The 20,814-nt window shown below is 47.1% G+C and overlaps 1 protein-coding gene and 1 pseudogene across 5 annotated transcripts in view; one reads left to right on the top strand and one right to left on the bottom strand.

Annotated features, from left to right (window-relative positions):
* Positions 1–13,408, top strand: part of Sbf2 (SET binding factor 2) — a 355,852-nt gene extending 342,444 nt beyond the window's left edge. For 4 of the 5 annotated variants that reach the window (XM_029479589.1, XM_021166298.1, XM_021166296.1 and 1 more), the window contains 8 exons: positions 612–738; positions 4,385–4,512; positions 6,207–6,440; positions 7,348–7,452; positions 8,538–8,731; positions 9,246–9,333; positions 11,103–11,234; positions 11,934–13,408. In XM_029479589.1, the coding sequence (XP_029335449.1) occupies positions 612–738; positions 4,385–4,512; positions 6,207–6,440; positions 7,348–7,452; positions 8,538–8,731; positions 9,246–9,333; positions 11,103–11,234; positions 11,934–12,032 (1,107 nt within the window). In that variant the 3' untranslated portion in view covers positions 12,033–13,408. The remainder of the gene's footprint in view (positions 1–611; positions 739–4,384; positions 4,513–6,206; positions 6,441–7,347; positions 7,453–8,537; positions 8,732–9,245; positions 9,334–11,102; positions 11,235–11,933) is intronic. The other variant, XM_029479590.1, reaches the window with a different exon arrangement.
* Positions 13,409–17,974: 4,566 nt separating this feature from the next.
* On the bottom strand, positions 17,975–19,383 carry LOC110298043 (annotated as a pseudogene).
* Between the last annotated feature and the right edge of the window lie 1,431 nt (positions 19,384–20,814).

Genomic DNA, 20,814 nt, shown 5'->3' with positions numbered 1-20,814 from the left:
TCTCCCTCCCCCTCTCCCAGCAGCCACTGTGCTCCTGTAGCTGTGCATCCAGGGTCCAGCATGTGGAGTTCCCATCTGCAGGAGCTTGTCAGCTGGTGGTGTCAGCTGGTCTCGTTCAGGCAACCTTATTCATAGTTCATTTCTCCTGAATATCTAGAGGACACTATATAACATAAAGCATCCAGACCTGGCTCATACAGTCTCATGAGTCCATTTGTTTCTGTTTTTACACTGTTTGCCACACAACAAAAGCCACATGCTATGTTAATTTATATTTGTCAATTTTTTGGCACATTATAGTGTTTTGAATGGAGCTAAACAACATAGTATTAAAATTTGGGCCTAAAAGTTTCTGTTGAATGGTGTTACATGTAAATGGAGAACAACAAGGCCTGTCTTGTAATGTTGTAGAAATTACATAAGCAGCCCTAGTCTAGTGTCATACATAGTAGGGACTAAAAAACCCTGCCCCTTCTCATCTCTGTAGTGGTGGGGGTTCAGCATTTGTCAGATGATGAGCAGAGGTCTTCTGCGTATTTCAGCTAAGCACTCCGTGGCATGGCTTTTACTTTTCTGTTGGATTCTCACTCTTTCTTTTTTGTATATTTCAGGTTCACAACCAGTATCCAACTGAGTTTGAATTCAATCTCTATTACCTAAAGTTCTTGGCTTTCCATTATGTGTCTAATCGCTTTAAAACATTTCTCCTGGATTCAGACTATGAAAGACTAGAACATGGTATGTATTTATATGGCCCTGTCCTATCTTTTTTGTTAGTTTTGCGTGTTTTTAGTGGAAACATCAATGGTGTAACTGATCCCAAGCAACTGAGTGTAGAGTGGTGGGAGCTCCTGCCCAGTTCCAGGGAGATCTGCTCTCCTCGCCACCAGCTACAGCAAGTGCTCATTCTTGTCCTCCCTTTACAGGGTGAAACGTGCTTACTATTAACTCCTAAGCAGTCCCAGGGTGTAGGAGACATGTTTAATTCACAGTACTTCCATTCTTGTCCCTCTGGCAGGAAGGATCTGTCCATGGTTGTAGTTTGGGTAGCAGTTCATGCAAAAGGCTCCAAACCAAACACACACCAAGTGAAAGGCTAGCACCACCACTCACAGGCTTTACTTTGGGAAAGTGAAGGCCCTCGCGGAGCCTCGGCCTCCTCATCTGTAAGATGGGGACAGTGGTAAGGTACAGTAAGGCCACAGGAAGCAGCCGTGAGCAGTATTTGCTGTCATGTAATAAGCACTTGAGGAGTTGCAGACAGCATTGTAATCATTACAGTTTCTAATAGCTATGTTTGTAAAAAGAAGATTCTGAATGTCTATTAAAGCACTTCCTGGGGGGTGTTGTTAGGAAAACAGGAATATGCATGGCAGTTTTTGTTAACATGTCAAGAAGGAAGGAAGGAAGGAAGGAAGGGGAAAGGGGGAAAAAGGGAAAAGGAAAGGAAAGGAAAGGAAAGGAAAGGAAAGGAAAGGAAAGGAAAGGAAAGGAAAGGAAAGGAAAGGAAAGGAGGCGGGAGAAAGAAAAAGCAGCAGCAGTCAGCACTTGTTCCAGGTGGCTTGGTCAGAAGAATGCTTGCCTAGTATATCCAAAGCCCTGAGTCCCCTCATGTACATCATGTAAACCAAACGTAGTGCTACGTGCCTGTAATTCTAGAACTCAGGAGATGGGGGATTAAAGTAAAACAAAGTTGGTATTCTCTGTGCATCACATGTAAGTGTTTAGAAAGAGGGCCTTTCATAATTAGAGCTTTACCAGTGGTCTCTGTTTAAACACTGAAGTCAAGAAGTACAACTTCGAGGACATGTTGTTAAAATTGTCTATAATATTTCACTTTGGGTAAAGAAAAGAACACTGGCCAACCATTCATCCTAGGCTTTTGTCACACATTATGTCACAGTCAGAAACAGTCTCTTAAGTAGCATGTGGTGGCGAAGTAGTGAGCAGAGCTGGTGACAGCTCTGGATCTGGCCTTCAGCCAGCCTGGGTGTGACAGGCTCAGTCGATGTTATCACTAAAAGGTGTATCATAGGCATGTATGGCTGTCAGTGAAATACTAAGCTAGTCAGAAAATTACCTTCACCCCATGCAGATGTGGCCAGCGACCAAGATGCCTGCTGTGCCAGATGACGTCTCTAGTTACAGAAACACCAAACCCTGGTACAGCTGTTCTCTGACCTGACTAGAGATAGCTGGGCACATGCAGCAGTGCCTCCAGCCAGCTGAGTCAGAACATGAGGGCAGCCAGAGCCTCTTAAAGCTTCTGAGTGGTTCCACCATGTTAACAAGGCTGAGTGCTCCTCTGACCCAGTAGGGATAGTGTCAGAACTAAGATACATGTGAGAGAGTGTCCAAGCAGCTTCGTCCCCCAGCCGAGGGCAGCTGGCCTGGAAGCTGTCCAGGGCCCTGTTCTGTCTGTGATCTAAAAAAGATGAAAGGGAAGACAAAAGGAATGGGATTAGGAGAATGTTGTACCAAGCATGTTGACAGGTTGTGTGATTATTTAAAAGTGAAATTATTTTCAAGCCCAGGGATGGTGGCAACACATCTTTAATATCAGCACTCAGGAGGCAGAGGCAAGCAGACTCAGTGAAATTTCCAGACCAGGCTTGTCTACAAAGTGAATTCTAGAACAGCCAACGCTATACACAGAGAACCCCTGTCTCAGAGGGAAAAAGGAAGGAAGGAAAGAAGGAAGAATGAATGATTTTCATCCTGTGTCTCACATGTTTTTTATAAACTGCCTAACCTACTTAGAATCCTAGAATGCCATTACCAACGGGTTCTCTTCCTATCCAAACTGGCTTATAAGCCAGACCAGTCTTGGTTGCCTAGTTGGAGTCTGTCCTTGCTCAGTAGACATAGCAGTCATGCAGCCTACTCAGTCCAACTAATTAATACTAGTTACCAACAGCTGTGAGAACCTTCCTCCTCTGCCCGCCAAGGTCAGCAAGTGGAGCCTTGGACTCTCAGGCAGCACTGTTGTACTTCATCAGTCCTAGCTCGGGGCTCATCACAAAAGCCTCATCACCGTGTCCACTGTCTTGAAAGAATAGTGTATTACTGCCTTGGAATTGGACCTTGATAGGGCTTGAGAATCGTGTCTGGTGGTGCAAACATTTTTTAATGTGTTCCCTACATTTGTATATTACTCTGAGACAGTCATCTGAATACTGTAAAACAGAGTCCATTGTCCATGGTTCCAGTCACCAGGTAGCACCAAAATGGAAGAGGAGAGCAGAGGAGTGTCCTGAGAAACACAGGCTACCTCTTGCTCCTTCTGTCTTTCTCCTGTCTAGAACCTATCTCAGCCTCCAGCGTGCCTCCTCCCCTAGTGAAACCGTGAGATGCCTTTAACAGTTCAATGTTAAATCTTAAATGACTTACCTCTGAGGCTCATCCCCAGAGATTCTGATACAATTGCTCTGAAGCAAGACATGAGTGTTGAGATTTTTGTAAATCTTGGCTTTTCTAATGTGGTCAAGGTTGAGAACTGCTGAGCAGGACTCTGCAGTTAAGAGGTAAGGGGAGAAGAACAGAGAAGAAGCAGACAGGCATCAGTTTTGGGGCCCACAGTTACAGGGAGTTGGCATAGCCTAGGGCCTGAGGCAGTCTCTTGTGGTAAAAAGTTACCTTCTCACAGTATTCTTTCCTGCATACAAAGTAGCACTGCCTCTCCAGGAATTCTTGCCTCACCCTGGCCTATGTATGTCCTTCCCTCCCCATTAAAATAAAGAATACTCAGCCAGGCTTAGCAGCACACGCCCACTGTAACACCACACACACACACACACACACACACACACACACACACACTCAGGAGCAGAGGCAAGCCATCTCACGAGTTACAGAGCAAGTTTCCGATCAGCCAGGGCTACAGAGAGACCATGGGGAGGGAGGAAGATACAAGAATCTAAGTTTGGTCACCTGAGACAGAGCACACCCTCTGCCGTCCAGATCATTGACTATCATTTGAGTACAAGTAAACTTTTATCCAAGAATATGCTTTAAATTGCTTCATAATAAACAAGGTTTTTAAAGTATAGAATTATGTTTTCAACTGAGCATCCTCAGTTAACTAAGTCCATTTTCTACTAAGAAATGTGTAGCCTGTGTCCTGACTCCTCTGTGGCTCTACATTCTGAAGCAGCCGTGAGTGGGAAAGCCTGCTATCCCATGCTTTGCCCAGGCTCGGCTAGCTTCTCCCTGGTTTTTGTTAGCAGGTCTGGCTTTTAAGATTTTTGTACATTTGTTGCTACTTTCAGGAATGTAAGAAATATTTCACTTTTCTCCTCCGTGTTCTATACTTTTAGAAAATTTTCTTTTTTTTTTTCCATTTTGGTTCTTTTTTTGTTTTTGTTTTTGTTTTTTTAACTTACAGGAACTTTATTTGATGATAAAGGTGACAAACATGCCAAGAAAGGAGTTTGTATCTGGGAGTGTATTGACAAGATGCACACACGGAGTCCCATTTTCTTCAATTACTTATACTCACCGGTGGAAGTAGAGGTAGAGTTAAGAAATCATTTGTCTTTTCTAAATATTCTGTATAAGATTTTCCCTTTGTTTTAGTATATGTAAGCATTTGAGTAGGTTTTATCCCAAAGGTATTTAAAAGTTTGAAGCAGTATAAGTTTGGGTTGTAACAGGAATGAGAAACTATTCGCTGAACACTTAATGAGAGTCTAGGAGCTAGTTCTTTAGACCTTAAAAGGGATAATGTTAGCACACTCAAAGAAAAGAGCCTTACTGGTGTAAGATTAAAGGTGTACCACTATGCCAGGCCAGAGTTGAAATTTTTAAGTGCTTTAATATATAATAAACCTGAGGAAGGGCACTGACATTTGGACCCCAGCCAAGAGGACGGCATATCTAAGGGGCAGCAAGGCTTGGTCATATATGCATCTGCATGACCTAGTCCCAAACCTGCAACAGGCAGCTTTGACTGCGTGAAGCTGGGGCTGATAACTCAGATCTCTAAAAGAACAGCAAATATTCATAATAGTTGAACCATCTCTCCAACCCATAATTTCATCTTTTACTTTTTCATACGGCTCAGTGTGGAGCACATGCCTCTGATGCTAGCACTTAAGTGATAGGAGCAGGAGGAGTCACATGTTTACAAAGAAATGCCAGCCTCTTCTATATTGTGAGTTCTAGGCCAACCTGAGCTGCATAGCAAGACTTTGTCTCAAAAACATCAATTTTTGTCCCAAAAATTATTACTGGATGGGAACAGTTTTATACAATACATAAAATCCTTGGGGTCTGGGCCGGTGTGATAAACAGAACTCGGTGCTTAGGGGATGCAGAGATGCTGCCCTAACCCAAGTATTTAGAACTCTGTCTGGCCTTTCTCAGTGGGACCTTCAACAAGAAACCAAATGCTCATTTTTAAATGGTGTCTTAGTTTAGATATCAATACTAAAAAGAGACACCATGACCAATACAACTCTTAAAAAGAGAAGCATTTAATTGGGGCTGGCTTACAGTTTCAGAGGTTCAGTCCATTATCAGCATGGTAGCATGCAGGCTGGAGAAGGAGCTAAGAGTTCTACATCTTGATCCAAAGGCAGCCAGGAGGCGGCTCTCCTCCCCAGACTGCCAGAAGGAGGGTCTTTTCCCTACTGGACAGAGCTTGAACACAGGACCTCAAAGCCCACCCCCCACAGTGACTCACTTTCTCCAACCAAGGACACACCTCCTAATACTGCCACTTTCCCTGGGCCAAGTGCATTCAAACCACCACAAGTTACTTCTCCTCATTCAATCCTTGCTCTGTGTACCTCCACATTCCTGGCCTAAATCCAAGCCTCTCATCAGGCTACTTCCCAAGTCAGCCTGCCTTGCCAGTGCATGAGTACCAAGGTCCAGAGGAGCCAAGTAGCTGCTTGGCAAGGGCTGAACAGTTTAGCTTTGTGGCCTAGGGTTCACAAATGTTCATGCAGGGCCAGGCTGGGAGGAGAAGGTTAAGCTGAGGCCGGAAAGCTGAAGGGATCATCTTCCCCTGTGCCACTGCTCCTATGAGTAACACAAGAACCAACATGTTTTATTTGATGATTTATCAAATGTGTAAGTTTTAAGTATTTAGATGAATTTATGCACTTGCCCCACACTCTGGAAATGTCAGGGGCTGCCTAGTAGTGAGTACCAAGTACTTCAGGGATGAGATGAAATTACATTGCAACATTTTCTTTAAACAGGCCCTGAAGCCTAATGTAAGTGTCTCCAGCCTAAAGAAGTGGGATTACTACACAGAAGAGACCCTGTCTGCAGGTCCTTCATACGACTGGATGATGCTGACCCCCAAGCAGTTTCCCTATGAGGAGTCAGATGTAGCCGGAGGAGCTGGGCCCCAGAGTCAGAGGAAGACAGTGTGGCCATGCTATGATGATGTGACCTGCAGCCAGCCAGATGCCCTCACGAGACTTTTCAGTGTAAGTCAGCCATGGGTAGACATACCTACAAGTACTTTGAGCTCCAGGTGGGCAGCCTGGGCTAACTTGCATACTTGCATCTGTGATGGCTCCCTTAACCCTGGGCTGTGTCATAGATAGCATTCTGAATCTGAAAAACCAGCCCTAATCCCATGCTGCAGTGGACACCACACTTAAATGTTGCCAAAGGCACCCATAAAAGTGACTGTGCAGTGCTACAGGGAAGCAGCGGAGAAAACAGCCATTTGCCTGGGCTGCTGGGCTGCTTGAGTTAGCTCTAGATAATAGCTTTCGCAGATGCTTTCCTCCCCTTAGTTAGGAATATGGAGAAACAACTGATGGCCCGGCAGGACGCTTTATGCAAGGCATATTCTGGAGCCGAGCCATCCTGGCAGTAGCCATCTAGGAACAGCTTTGTGCTCCGATGTGGGTCAGACAGTTCCTGAAGAGCCCTCTCTGTTTTCAAGCCAGGAAGAGTACGCTGCAGTGATGGCTGTCTCAGACCCCTGTCAGAGGAAAATCATTTTCATGAGAATCTCTTGGTTCATTCTTTGCACATCTGGTTTGAGTCTCCAAAGTTGAGGGGCTCCTCTCTCTCAAGAAAAACTTGTAACTGCCCTGTCATTAGGGTTGGGACATGGGCCCACAGTTGGCCTTAGCTTTGGTCATCAGATTTCTTACAGGCTGTCTAAGAGTGAAGGTGTTTGAGACACATACTACATTTCTTACTATTTAAATCAACCTATTCAGAAAATTCTGCTGAGTCCTAATAAACCTGGAAACCCATCTACACCCTAGCCACGCTGCTCAGCTGGGCCTGGAACAAAGGAGACCTGTGCCTCTAGGTACATCCTGACCTTCCGTGAAATATTGCTCTGTCAAAACCATCTTTTTAATTTCTTTGCAGGAAATTGAAAAATTGGAGCATAAATTGAATCAAACTCCTGAGAGATGGCACCAGCTGTGGGAAAAAGTCACCACGGACCTCAAGGAAGAGCCGAGAACAGCCCATGTGAGCTTACGAAGGACCTGGGCCTGGGAGGGCGCTCAGTCAGATGCAGCCCACAGCCCGCAACCTAGCCATGCTTGTGGCCAGAGAAGATGGTGAAAAAGAGGGGTCATGCCCTGGGGGTCCAGATGACCAAATGCTTCCTGAATGTCTCATTCCCCACAGTGACATAATGCACATGTTTCAGGCACTGAGTCCAGAGGAAATTACTGGGTTCTCTATCTCGGTGCCACTGTGGTCTCTGTTGACCTACCACAAGGGACAGGGAATGCCAAGCCTATGGCTGCTCCAGAGAAACAAGCAAAGAGGAACTAGTCTAAGATGACACCCTATGTTACTTTCTGTCCCTGCACTTCCCTTTCTGTTTGCTTTCTGTTTCTTGTACCCCATTTCCTATTTCTGCTATTAGAAATGTTTATCAAGCACATATGTCCAAGGGACTGAGCCCTATGCTGTCCTCAGTGAGTGCGGTTTGTACCTCACGCATGAGGAGGAAGGCAGAGAAATCTCTCAGTTACTAACTGGCAGGGCCACCACTCAGACCCACAGCAGACCGGCCGACTCCCAGCTCAGCACAGGGAAGTGAGGACTCACAAATGTTCTGAGGAGCACATCGGGTAGGAGGGAGAAGACAGCCCTTGAGCAGGGCCTGGGCTGCAGCCTCACCGTCAACCTCACCTCCCAGCCAGAAATAATATACTGTTTCTAGATTTTTTTTATTGTGAAAGTAAGATGTATTTTTAAAGTAACAGTACACAGAAGGTTATCAAAAGCTATATAAACTACATGGTAGTTTAAAGCCTGCCTTCTTGTTGGTAGACATGCCATTCATTTGCATCATTTTGGTAGCTGTCTATAACTTCATTATAAAGGGACAATGGTTGTGGAGTTTATTTACCAGTCCCCAAATAATCCTTAGTTTATTTCTGCTTTCCATACCAAAACAGACAAACACAGGATAAATGTCTTTGTACACATGCTGGCTCACTAGTAAGTTTTTACCCTGAGATCATGTATATGAATAAAATTATCAGGCCAGTCTCTTAAGCCACTGGGAAACTTTCCTAGCTCCTATTCTGTCTTTTCAGTCCCTAAGACACTCGGCGGGGTCCCCAGGAATTGCATCTACCAACGTGCCTTCCTATCAGAAGAGGCCTGCGCTGCACCCGCTACACCGTGGCCTGGGTGAGGATCAGAGAGCCACCACCGCCCCGTCCAATGGCGTAGAGCACAGGGCGGCCACACTTTACAGCCAGTACACATCCAAGAACGACGAGAACAGGTGACAGAGCTGGAACCCCATGGTGTTACCCTAAGCAAGCCCTGTGCAAAGCAGCCTTTGCGGACTCAGGATGGATTTGCTTTTGTTCCTTGGGTTTTCGTTTTCTTAAATGCTTCGTGTAGAATGTTCTGCAGGGGACCAGTATTTGAGAGAATGTGTGTCAGGAAATACCTTTTCAGTAGTACACATCACACAGCCTACTCATCTTGGCTGAGAGAAAAGATGTGACTCATGGAAACTAGGAATGCCAAGGGCATGCTAGTGTTTCTCAGGCGTGTTCAGACTTCTGTTTCCAACCTGGTTTCCCTCAGTAATGCAGCATTCCTAACAAAGCAGAAAGCATGGAGACCAAGAATTCCTAACCAGGGGAATGCTAACCCCAGCCTCCCAAAGGGCTAGGGCCTGACTCCAAGGAGAGCCCTGACTTGGGAGACAGAGGCCTGGCAGACAAAAGCCAGTGTTCTTGTTTGTTAATAAAGGTCAGAATAAACTGTTTTGTTGGGTTTTCTTCTAGATCCTTTGAAGGAACATTATACAAACGAGGAGCATTGCTGAAGGGTTGGAAACCCCGCTGGTTTGTTTTAGATGTCACAAAACACCAGGTAAGACCTAAAGATACTGCTCGGCCTGGGCTGGCCCCAGCCCTGCTTACCTCTCACACAGCCTGCTCACCCCGGCCTCACCTATGCACATGGTGGCTCTTCTAGGCCCCAAACGCCCCTGAGCCCTGGGAGTAATCTTTGGAAGGAAATTTTAAAGCAGCCTCTACCTGGAGCACAGCTAAGGCAGGACAGTTGAACCAGTGTGCTCAGAGCACTGGAACTCTGATAAATAAATGTCATCTTAACATACAGGTCTGGAAGCATCCGGGAGCTTAAACCTGGTGCATGAATGTGGGAGCTTGTGTCTGCCCCCTCCCTTCCAGGGCACAGCTGTCCTTCATCCTTGCTGCAGAAAACATCCATTTATGACTGCACCCCACCTCATTGCACTGCATATTAAGCAAGGGACTGCTATTCTTAAAAGATGGGAGCACAGGGAAGGAATGTGCCCACCCAGCCCTGGGATTCACAGCAGTCAGGGCAAGACCTTCCTTAAGTCATCTCTGCCAGACTTTAACTCTTGCCCTAACTGCTACAGGTGAGACTTCCCATCATGCTCTCTGCTCCTGCACTCTCCATCTGCCCCATAGCACCTTCCTTACCAGGGCAGTGACACCTCTGCTTCAGGCTGACTTGTAGAAGGCAGCGTCAGGAAGGACCTCAACTGTGGGACAGCGTCAGGAGGACCCCGTCCTGGTCAAGGCTGGTCTGGGGCCATCTTTTCCTCTGATTGAAATGCTTTCTTGGTTTTGTGTCTGTTGATCCATATGAAGACTATTGAGATTATTTTCAAATATACAAATGGAAGCCTTTGTAAAGCTCCATTTAAAATAGCAGTGTCCCCTGGAATCACAGAACCGTCACTGTGTAGAAAAGTTCCATTAAACCACTAAATATAACATAGGAAAAATCATGATTTTTACTATAATTTAAAATTACATCAAATTATACTTGCATTCTTACCAATCTTCTGACTTTCTTTAGCGTGGAAAGTGTACGGTTTTTCCATTTAGCCCTGCTGACACTGCCTGGGGGTGGGGGTGGGGGGTGTCGAGGCCCGAGACACAGTGATGGAAACACCAGTCGTATCACTGGAATCCTGCCTGGGCCAGGAAGGCTTTCACCAGCAAGCTCTTAAAATACTTCATTTCTTCTTATTCCAAAGTAATGCATGGTTATTGTGCCAAACTTAAACATCTCCAAGAGCTGGCAGCTGGGAGCTCTCTGTGATGTCCCTCAGTGCCATTTTAGACTGCTTTCTCCTTCCAACTTCCTGTTGCTTGGGAAACCTTCCTTGTCCTTTGTCCATCCCAGTGCCATGCTGTCACTTAGCCAGTGCTCAGTAGCGGAGTAAAGACTGCACTCCTGTCACTTCCTTGGTTGGGCCAGGCTGGGGAGACTCCAGCCGTCTAGCTCAGTGGCGTTTCAAGTCCTCTGTGACTTGCTGGTGAGTCCTTTGAGCTTTTCAACTAGATTGAAAGCAGCATCCAGGAATTCCTTTTTGTTGTTTGTTTTGTTTTTTGAGATGGTTTCTCTGTGTAACACTTTGAGTTTCAGGCTGGCCTTGAACTCACAGAGATCTGCTGCCTCTCCTTCCAGGTACTGGGATTAAAGGTGTGTACAAGAGGCAGCCGGCATTGTTAATGCTGGAGTATTCTTCCATGCAGAGGCAGCCCCAACAAGCAAGGTGCAGAGGATGTGGTCAGGTGTGTCTGGAAAGCTGGGTCATTTCCCCTTACTGTGTCCTGTCTGTCTCTTTTTGGTCCTAGCTGCGATACTATGATTCGGGGGAAGACACGAGCTGTAAAGGCCACATTGATCTGGCTGAAGTAGAAATGGTTATCCCTGCCGGCCCCAGCATGGGAGCCCCAAAGTATACAAGTGACAAGGCTTTCTTTGATGTAAGTTCCTCTTTCCTGTTCTTTCTGCATGTCTCTCCATGACCTCCAAACATTATAGGGCCCCCAAGGAGTTGGTAGTCACTAAAAAGGAGTGTTTAATTAAAGCTGTGGGTGAGTGGCTAATGAATCCCCATGGCTACCTTTCACACTGAGCAGCACTGTCACTGCCCATAGTCACTGGAGTGGGGAAAGGACATCTTCCCGGAATTGACTTTAATAAAGGAGATGGGGATGGATGGCATGGGGTCCCAGGACCAGCTGGTGCCTCTGGCCTCTCTTACACAGCACCAAAGCAAGAACAGTATGCCAGAGCTCTCAGGGGAACTGTGCCACCCCCTTTTTTTCAAATGGAGCCATAGTAGAAACCCAGAGCCAGGGAACAGCATCGTAGCCTGTAGAGGGATGGAGAGTGTAATCTACTTTATGAAACTGTCTTCATTTTAAGGACTACTCAAATTATTAGTCAGGGACTAATTATAAGTCATCTGTTTGCATGGCCCTTAAAATACCCCCAAACCCACTCATGATGTTAGAACCAGCCGTTGTGTCTGTCCAGGATGTTAGAACCGGCCGTTCTGTCTGTCCAGGATGTTAGAACCGGCCGTTCTGTCTGTCCAGGATGGGATTAGTTTGTCACTCACCCAAAGCCAAAAGAACAGTCCTGCTTTATGTCTACCCTTCCGTCGCTTGTTTCTGTAGCTCAAGACCAGCAAGCGAGTGTATAACTTCTGTGCCCAGGATGGGCAGAGCGCCCAGCAATGGATGGACAGGATCCAGAGCTGCATCTCTGATGCCTGATGCCCAGGATCAGACAAGCACGAAAGGTAGAGGAACTAACTCATCTCCTGACAGGGCGATGACGGTCATCCCAGGGCCTGAGGTTCTGCTTACCCTGTCCCCTCTTGAAGCAGTTAGCATGTCACACAGGTCTGGGTGGGAGCCCTGGCCCTCCTCTCCCTGCAGCATTCCAACAGGATTGAAGTAGAGAGGATGCCTCTGGACCTGCTGCTGTCATGTAGGCAAGGTGGCTCCCACCTGAGTCCTCCTCCATGAAGACTGTTCTCCAAAGCCATAACTTCAAGAACTTTGACCACAGAAATCCAAACCTTCAAAGGTCGCTGTACACCGACCACATAGGTGTCCCGTCAGACACACCTCCTCCTACTGTCTGATCCTTGAGATGTGGATTCCCTGGTGCTGGGAAGGTGCTTTCAAGGTTCCTGCCCCGGAGCTTCACAGCAGGAGACGTCACTACTCAGTGGCAGGCAGAGGGGGTTAACAATGGCACAGAATGACCTGGGCCAGTGCAGAAAACACTGCTTCAAACCACGAGTCTCTGAGGACACAGTGCCTGGGTCCTGCGTTCTCTCCTGTTCCCCACAGCTTTTTGTGAAGTAACAAGTGTGCGAGCCCACAGAACACTAGCACTGAACTAACCAGGGAACCATTGGACAAACTGAGACACATGGGACAGGCCAGCACACAGGGGACAGGCCAGCTAACCAGACAGCACTGCTTGTGAGAAGAACTGCTCCTAAGGTCTCCCAGTTACGATAACCTTGTTTTCTTCAGCCTCAAACTCAAGGATGCTTCTCATCTGTGGTGGACCTGAGCAGCCACCACTGCCACCAGGCCCTAGCAACTTGGTCAGTGTGTGTGTTTTGAAATGTTAATATGTTAAATACCAAACTAATATTTCAAAATATGTATATATGATTTCTATATCCTGATTTTTCAGATAGCCTGCTTATAATTTAAAATAAAAATAACTAAACTGATTCATAAGATTTTAGTAATAAAAGGTTGTTTCCTTTTTAAATAATAAAAGCTACTTTGTAGATTAAAAATAAATCAAATTTTCAAATTAAAAATTATCAACACACTAGAAAATAGAACTGTACTAATATATAAGAAATTGGGAAATAAAAATGAAGGAGTTTTTTATCATATTCATTTTATAAATTTGCCACCTGTGAAATGGTTTTTGCACATTACTTGTATTTTCTTTGTATATGAAATAACTTTTTGTACTTTGTAGACTCTGGAGCCCACTGTCCTCTCGGCTCTTTGAAGCTGTGCCCACTACTGCTTTTGTAACTGGAGTCTTTTAACTTCCATGATGGCACCGCGTGCCGTATGTTCACTAACCATCCAGAATTAAATTTATTTCTTAAGAAAAAGAACCTCTGAGTGCTGTGAAGTCAGGTTGGCTCTGCACTGTGCAGTACTCGGGAGCAGCATGGGGCCAAGGCTCCATCTAAACTGTGACCATTTGGGCCTTGGAAGCACAGAGATGCTGGGGTGTGGCCATGAGCTTCTGGGTTCTGACCCAGCCCTGCGGCATCTGGGGAAAGTCTTAGGTGTCCTCTCTGCTCCCCTAGTAAGCTGTTCCAGGTGCCAAGCTCCTGCCTCTCCTGGGTCACAGTTTCCCCTGGCGAGTGGCAGATTATATTGATTTCAGGCAGAAGACACTGAAGTCTTGGCTGGGTCACAAACTTTTTGGGTTGAGGAGTTGGTTTCTGCAGGGGACATTGTCCATCATCTTTGGAGTTTACCTCACACTGCTTTAAGGAATGCTGGTCCTTATGTCAGCCAGGAGCTTCAGCTGGGGGCTCACAGGCCTCCTCAGTGGCCAGCCTGGGGGCTGAGCGGGTCTGCTCATAGCATTGAGCCGCTCTCCATAGCTGCAGTCCGAACTGGAGGGGGTGGGGAGAGAAAAGCCAAGGCTGTCACTGGTCCTACTTGTGGCTCTGGAATGATGCAGTTGTGGGGCTTGTCCCATTGTGGCCAAGCCTTGTGTCCTCCCAGTCCTTACCCACTGTCCCTGCTCCAGAACCAGTGCTCACACAGCTAACGACAGGGTCCTTCCATGGAAACTGGCATCTTTCGTTATTTTGTCCTGACTCAGGAGTTATTGAATAATACCATCATAGGATGAGATCATGAGAGCCTAGGGTGATAAGCAGGCAATGCCTTCTCAGGATTGTGGGTGTGTGCCATCACATGCAGCCTGGAATGCAGCCTCTTTATATACCCCACATATTCAAAGGCTATTTCAAACTCATCATACAAAACTCATCATGAGGTGGTTCATTTGTTCACACTAAGTCCTCAGAAGCCAGGGTATACTTTGAACATACATCTTGGCTCTGACTGATGCGGTCTTTTCTTAGATATGCAAATTGCATGTCATTTTTTCCACACAATCCTATACCAAGTGGCTTGTCCAAAAATTCAGTTCGGTTTTGATACTAACTCCCCAGAGACGGCACAGTCTGCATGGGCACACAAGACCATCCTCCGGCGACATAGCTGTATGCTCCCAAGCCTTCTCCTTAGACTCAAGAACTTGCTAGAGCAAATCACTGAAAGGCACATCTGCCAGTTTATCCTAGGAGACATAAACCTGGGCAGTTAAATGGAAATCACATAGGACTTAAGGTAGGAGGGCCATAGCTCAGCAGCCTGACAGCCAGGCAACCCTGACCTCCCCTAATCTGACTGTTGAAGGGTTTCAATAATTCAGCCACATGACCACCTCACCCCTGAGACAAGAAGAAGGACTGAAAATTCCCACCCCCTCTTTTCCTGTCAAACCTTTTAGGTGAGGGGCCCCCATCCCAAAGCTACCTACCAGTTCTACCCTGCGTGAGTGCAGGCATGATTGAAAGAGGCTCGTTATAGATACAGATGCTCCTGTGGCTCAGGATAGCAGCCATGTGGCTTCTGTGTGCAGCCCTGTGTATTAATTGAACCCGGTACACTTCCACAAAGCCCTGTTCCTGCTGCTCCTATTCTAGATGACACAGTCGACCCAGTAGCCTGCTTGTAGCAGCTGCCAGCTGCCATCAGGAAGGGCTGGCAGCAAGTTGCCATCTTTTAATTAATTGTGTGACCTTGAACCAATCCCTTAATTAGGCTGGGCTTTGACCTATGACATAAAAAAAAATGCATGGGGCCAAAGAGGTTTGATCATTTGTAGAGCATGGGGCACTGGGTTTTGTCTACACATATTGGTCTACTTTACCTTATCAACGACTTACATTTTAAACTGAGCTACTGAAAAGAAAATTGAAATGAAGATTCCAAAGATAAAAATGAAGATTCCAAAGGTCAGGGGTGTGCTTAGTAGCACAGCATGTGCTTATCATGTACCACACCCTGGTTCCCATCCCCAACACCAAAGCAAATTAAAAAGATTCTAAATGAATAGGCCTGGGGTGGGGCTGCCATCACAAGAGGGTAGCAGGCATGCTGTCTCCATCCTCAGAAGCAGGTACCAATGAGAGGATATACAGAAAGCCAAAAACCATGCTACAGACCAGACCGTTGGCTCATCTTCCAGGGATACTGGCCTATTCTGAGCACAGCTTGTTCTTCCTAACTGCACAGTCTAAGTTAATCAGACATCTCATGACCAAGTTCCCAAGACCTACTGAAAGCCCAGTCCAAAGGTACAGGTTCCTCCCAGTGCAGCTGACTCGGTTACAGTGGTCATCACGCTCTGAATGGCTCATGTCCAAAGACCAGTAGACAGGAGGAACTACTGCATGCCCAATGGGACTGAGCTTTGACACATTGGGGTGTTCAGCAGTGGCAGATCTTGCTGCTATATTGGACATTCAAGGGAAGGGAACATCTATTTTTATCGGTAAGAGTCCTGGCAGTGGGCCCTCCCATCATATGTGAGCCATAGTGCTGAGTCCTTTGAAGGCAGTGACAAGGACAGGCACCTGTGAGCTGTACAAGTCATCTCCACTTGCTTATTCAATGCCTGTTCTATACTGGGTGCTTTCTGAAGGTATTAATATGTAGTACAAAACCCACATGCTAGCCAGGTGGTAGTGGCGCACGCCTTTGATCCCAGCACTAGGGAGGCAGAGGGAGGCTGATCTTTGAGTTTGAGGCCAGCCTGGTCTACAGAGCTAGTTCCAGTTAGCCAAGGCTACACAAAGGAAACCTGTTGGGGGCAAGGGAAGGCCACATATGCTGCCACATTGATACCCAGCCACATATGTCTCTCCACCCTATCTCACCTCTCGTTCCTTTACTGACCAAATACCCAGGCTTTAGCGCTTCCCAAGTACACGTAGGTGTGCTCTGTGCCCTGGACCACCTTTTCTTATACACAACAGACAGCCAAGCTCTCCTCACAACTCTGTCCACATGGATTTTTCTCGTGGTGAGGCAGGCACCCATGTGTATTGAGGTCAGATGACAACCCTGTAAGAGTTGGGTCTCACTCCACCATGCAGGCTCAGGTCATTGGTTGCAGACACTCTACATGCTAAAGCGTCTCACCAGTCCTCCCTGCCTTTTCTCTACAGTCAAGGGGGCAGTTGTCCACCTTTACATGTGGTCCCATTAGCCAAGTCATCATCTGGCTTTTCTGTCTCAATCACGCTGGAGTGACTCTAAATGTCCATGTGTCCAGGCAAGAGAACAGGCTCCAACTTGCTGGTTCCCTCTGTCCCCGCCCGGACTCACCCCCAGATGGAAGCTTTCTCTGTTCCAATGGACTGCCTCGCCCAACTCTCTTTAGGGCTTTGTGCGTCTGTCAGATGCCCACTCAGGAATAGCAGCTTCACAGAGTCACCCATGTGCAGACCTCTGTGGCTGGGATGACCTGAATGTAGGAGCCACAAATCCTATACTGCAATTTCTGCACAAGGTTTGCCACAGTCACCCAGTCTGGCAAATCAGTTTGCCTGAAACTTTGGCTGAGTTCTTTCCTTTTGTGGGGCCTTTCATGCCACCCAGAATTAACACGTTGCCTCCGATCTCCAAAAAGGTCACTTGGCACAATGTTTTCTTTATTGTGGCATTTCTTTAGCCTGTACAGGGATATCCCAGCATTTTACTAACTAGTGGATCCCTTAAAACAGTGGCTCTCAGCAGAGCATGGTGGTATATTCCTTTAATCTCACCATCTGGGAGGCAGAGGCAGACCTGGTCTGCAAAATAAGTCCAGGATAGCCAGGGCTTTGTTACACAGAGTAAGTGTGTCTTGAAAACAAAAACAAAAACCAGTGGTTCGCAAGCTTTCTAATGCTTCACCCCTTCAATACAATTCCTCATGTTGTGCTGACCCCAATCATAAATTACCTTGTTGCTTCTTCATAAGTATAATTTTGCAATTATCATGAGTTGTAGTGTAAATATATGATATGCAGTATACCTGATAAGTGACCCCTGTGAAGAGATTGTTCAATCCCAAAAGGGGACACAACCAACAGTTTGAGAGCCACTGCCTTGCAACCTTCACTGGAGCTGATCACTTTGTTGTCGTGGGCCCCACATGCCTGTGAGACAGCTTTTTATACAAGGCACTCCTCGTGTCTCCCATTGACACACATGATATCATTGACATGTGAATGGATCAGAAATGTGGAGACCCGTTCCAGATGGTCCTGGTCTTCAGACTGTAACAAGCAGCAGGAGAGTTCACACAGCCCATGGCAACACCACAGATGGATAACAGTTATCTCAAGTGAATGTGAAATACATCCAAGCCCGGTTTCTAATTCAAAGGGAAAGGACACATTTGCCAAATGAGACCATACCCCACAACCTTCTCCTGTGGCCACCTAGAACCTGCTGTTTTATTAACCCTTATTGGGTCTTTATTAATCTGTGCTATGAACTATCTCATATCTGCACAGCTGCCAAGCAGACTGACCACTGAGCAAGTCTGAGGTGGTCTACAGTCGCCCTCAGGGCTCATTGTGTATCTACAGGAATCAGGCTAGTAACACAAGTGAAGAAATAATAGGGGTCAGCACCCCCAAATCCTTTGGATTGACAGAGGTGGCATAGCCTCTGACAACCATTGCAGAGAGGCGCTGTCTTTCTCTATAGCCATCGTAGCTAAGGCAGCAGACTGACAACTCCGAAGTTGGTTTCTCGGTCTGACAACAGATGGACCATGATAAGGCTTTGAGTGTAGGTGTTAATGTCGACTCAAGCTCCCTTTACTAGTCTTTGACCTTTGTCATTGCCTGCTGCCCTTCCCTGTAAACACACAAGTAAATGGCAACGTTTAAGGTCCCTGCCTTAGTTACACTGACGAAAGCAACTTAAGGGAGGAGGGGTTTCCCTTGGCTCACTGATGGTACTGTCTGCTATGTGGAGAGAACATGACAACTTTCAGATGGCTGGTCACTGTGCACTGAGCCTGGGAGCAGGGAAGGACACTGGTGGTCAGCCCTCTCCCCCGACCCCCCCACCCCATCTCCTGCTTTTTTTTTTAACAGACTTAATCCTTTTGTGTGTGTGTGTGTGTGTGTGTGTGTGTGTAAAAACTTTATGTGGTAGCCACAGCTGGAGCCTGGGTCCTCTGACAGAGACTCTGGTGTGGGTTTTCACAAGATGATCAGTGAATTCCTGACAAGGAGACTTGGTGAACATAGTCTCTTTCCAGAGGTCAGGGTTAGGTAGCTGTAGGTCTTGGAGGTGGCATCAAAGGTGGCCTTGGCAGTGTTGCCCAGGATGGCAGTGCAGTCTCTGGCTGAAGTGTAGCAGTCATCTATCCCGGCCATCATCAGTAGCTTCTTGGGCACAGGAGCAGAGACAATGCCAGTGCCTCTGGGAGCAGGGATGAGACACACCAGCACAGAGCCACAGTGGCCTGTCACCTTGCATGGAACAGTGTGGGGCTTGCCAATCTTGTTCCCCCAGTAGCCTCTCCGCACAGGGACAATGGAAAGCTTGGCCAAGATGATGGCCCTCGGATGGCAGTGGCGACCTCCTTGGAGCACTTAATGCCAAGACCAATGTGACCATTGTAGTCCCCAATGGTGACGAATGCCTTGAACCTGGTCCACTGCCAGCTTCTGCACTGGCATGGTTTTCAGAACCTCATCCTTTTAGGGACGCACCCAGGAAGAAGTCAATGATCTCAGACTCCTTAATGGGCAGGGTGAACAGGTAGCTCTCCTCCAAGGACTTGATCTTCATGTCCTTAATCAGGCAGCCCAGCTTGGTGACAGGGATCCAGTCCTTGTCTTCAGCTTTACCTCCAAGAGCCCCAAGATCTCGACCTCTGCGGCCCCTAAAACTGCTGCTGAATTCCCCGATGGAAGACGGAAGCCGCTGTAGCCTCCTAATCCTGGGCCCCAGGTCCTCCCGCTGCACCAGCGTCATCCACCATTTGGTGTTTTCCCAAAGAAGCAGCAGCCTGCCCTCCCCTTTTATTCATCCTGGGACTCTAGCCACGGGCTGGGGTTGCCACATTCAGAATGGACCTTTGAGCCTTAGTTGAATCGCTGTGGACACACCACACAGACACACCCAGTAGCCTGTTTCCATGATTAACCCCATCAAGTTGTCTGTGGACATGAGCAGACCATCATAGCCCATTATGGTTTGTGTATGAAGTGTCCCAAAAGCTTGCGCACTGAAGGCTTGTTCCTCAGTCACATGCCAGGGGCACTAGGTCTGTCTGCTCCTTTGAGTGATGCTCACATCGGTTCAGACTTCTGAGGGCTACCTCAGCAACAACTGAGCCATCTCTGGCTCCCCACAAGGAGTACCCTCGTCAGGATGCCGCTTTTCAGCCCGTCTAACTGAGCACCTCAACACATAAACTCAGGCGGGCCAGGCTTGGCCCCAGCCAGTCAATTCTCACTATTCTCTCAGAATGTAGTCTTTTTCGTTTATCAGACCTAGCATGTGTCCAGAATATTCTAGAATTCAACATCTAATCCTTGGCAAGCTAACGGATAAATGGAGATGTCTTCTGCCTTATGAGTTGAGGCCTTGGTTACCCTCAGCACAGGACACAGCTCTCAGCAGAAAGGCTGCTGCCTGTAGCTTAGGCCAGAGAGACCATGGTGCCAGTGTCCTCATGGACATAAACCCCTAATTCTCACTGGTGACAGTGCCATAGAACCACCCCACCCCCACCCCAAGCTCTTCAGCTGCTGCTCAGTGGCCCCTGGACTTGCAGGAGACATGGTTTCTTAATAATATGCCACCCCAGGGGCCTCCTTCATGACCAGCCTGTTATTGACTGACCCCATCTACCCGCTTAGATTGCTTGGACCATTTTAGATCCTCCAAGAAGCAGACACAAAACTGGGATCTGATATGCAAGAGATTTATTTCTAGAGAAACACTGTGAGGGCCAAGGGCCAAGGGCCAAGGGAGGCTATGTGACCAGGATGCAGGTACGGCCCCACGAGGGACACAGGGAGGGCAGGAAAGTTATATACAGAGCCATCAGGCTCCGGAAATATATCTTACATAGCCATTTGCAAGCTGTGACAAAACTATGTGGACTTGGGACATAGCTCAGGTACCCGTTCCACAGGTATAATGCCCTGGGTCCGACCCCAGCACTGGGAGGTGGTAGTGGGAGAATCAGAAATTTTAAGTCATCCTCAGTTATATTTGGGACCAGCCTGGACTAACTACATAAGACCCATTAAAAAAAAAATCAAAATTGTCGTGAAGTTTTGTATCATCCAAGAATGGACATCCTTAGTAACCAGCAAGAGTAGCCCATGGCCACAGTGTTGCACCTCAGAGCGCCTGGGCCACTGAGGCCACTCACAGCCCTGTCCTAGAGGGAACCGCCAGT

Source organism: Mus caroli, chromosome 7 (genome assembly GCF_900094665.2).
Source record: "Mus caroli chromosome 7, CAROLI_EIJ_v1.1, whole genome shotgun sequence".
NCBI classification, from domain to species: Eukaryota; Metazoa; Chordata; class Mammalia; order Rodentia; family Muridae; genus Mus; species Mus caroli.
Note: the sequence above shows the minus strand (reverse complement) of the source record. Positions and strands in the feature narration are given on the sequence as shown.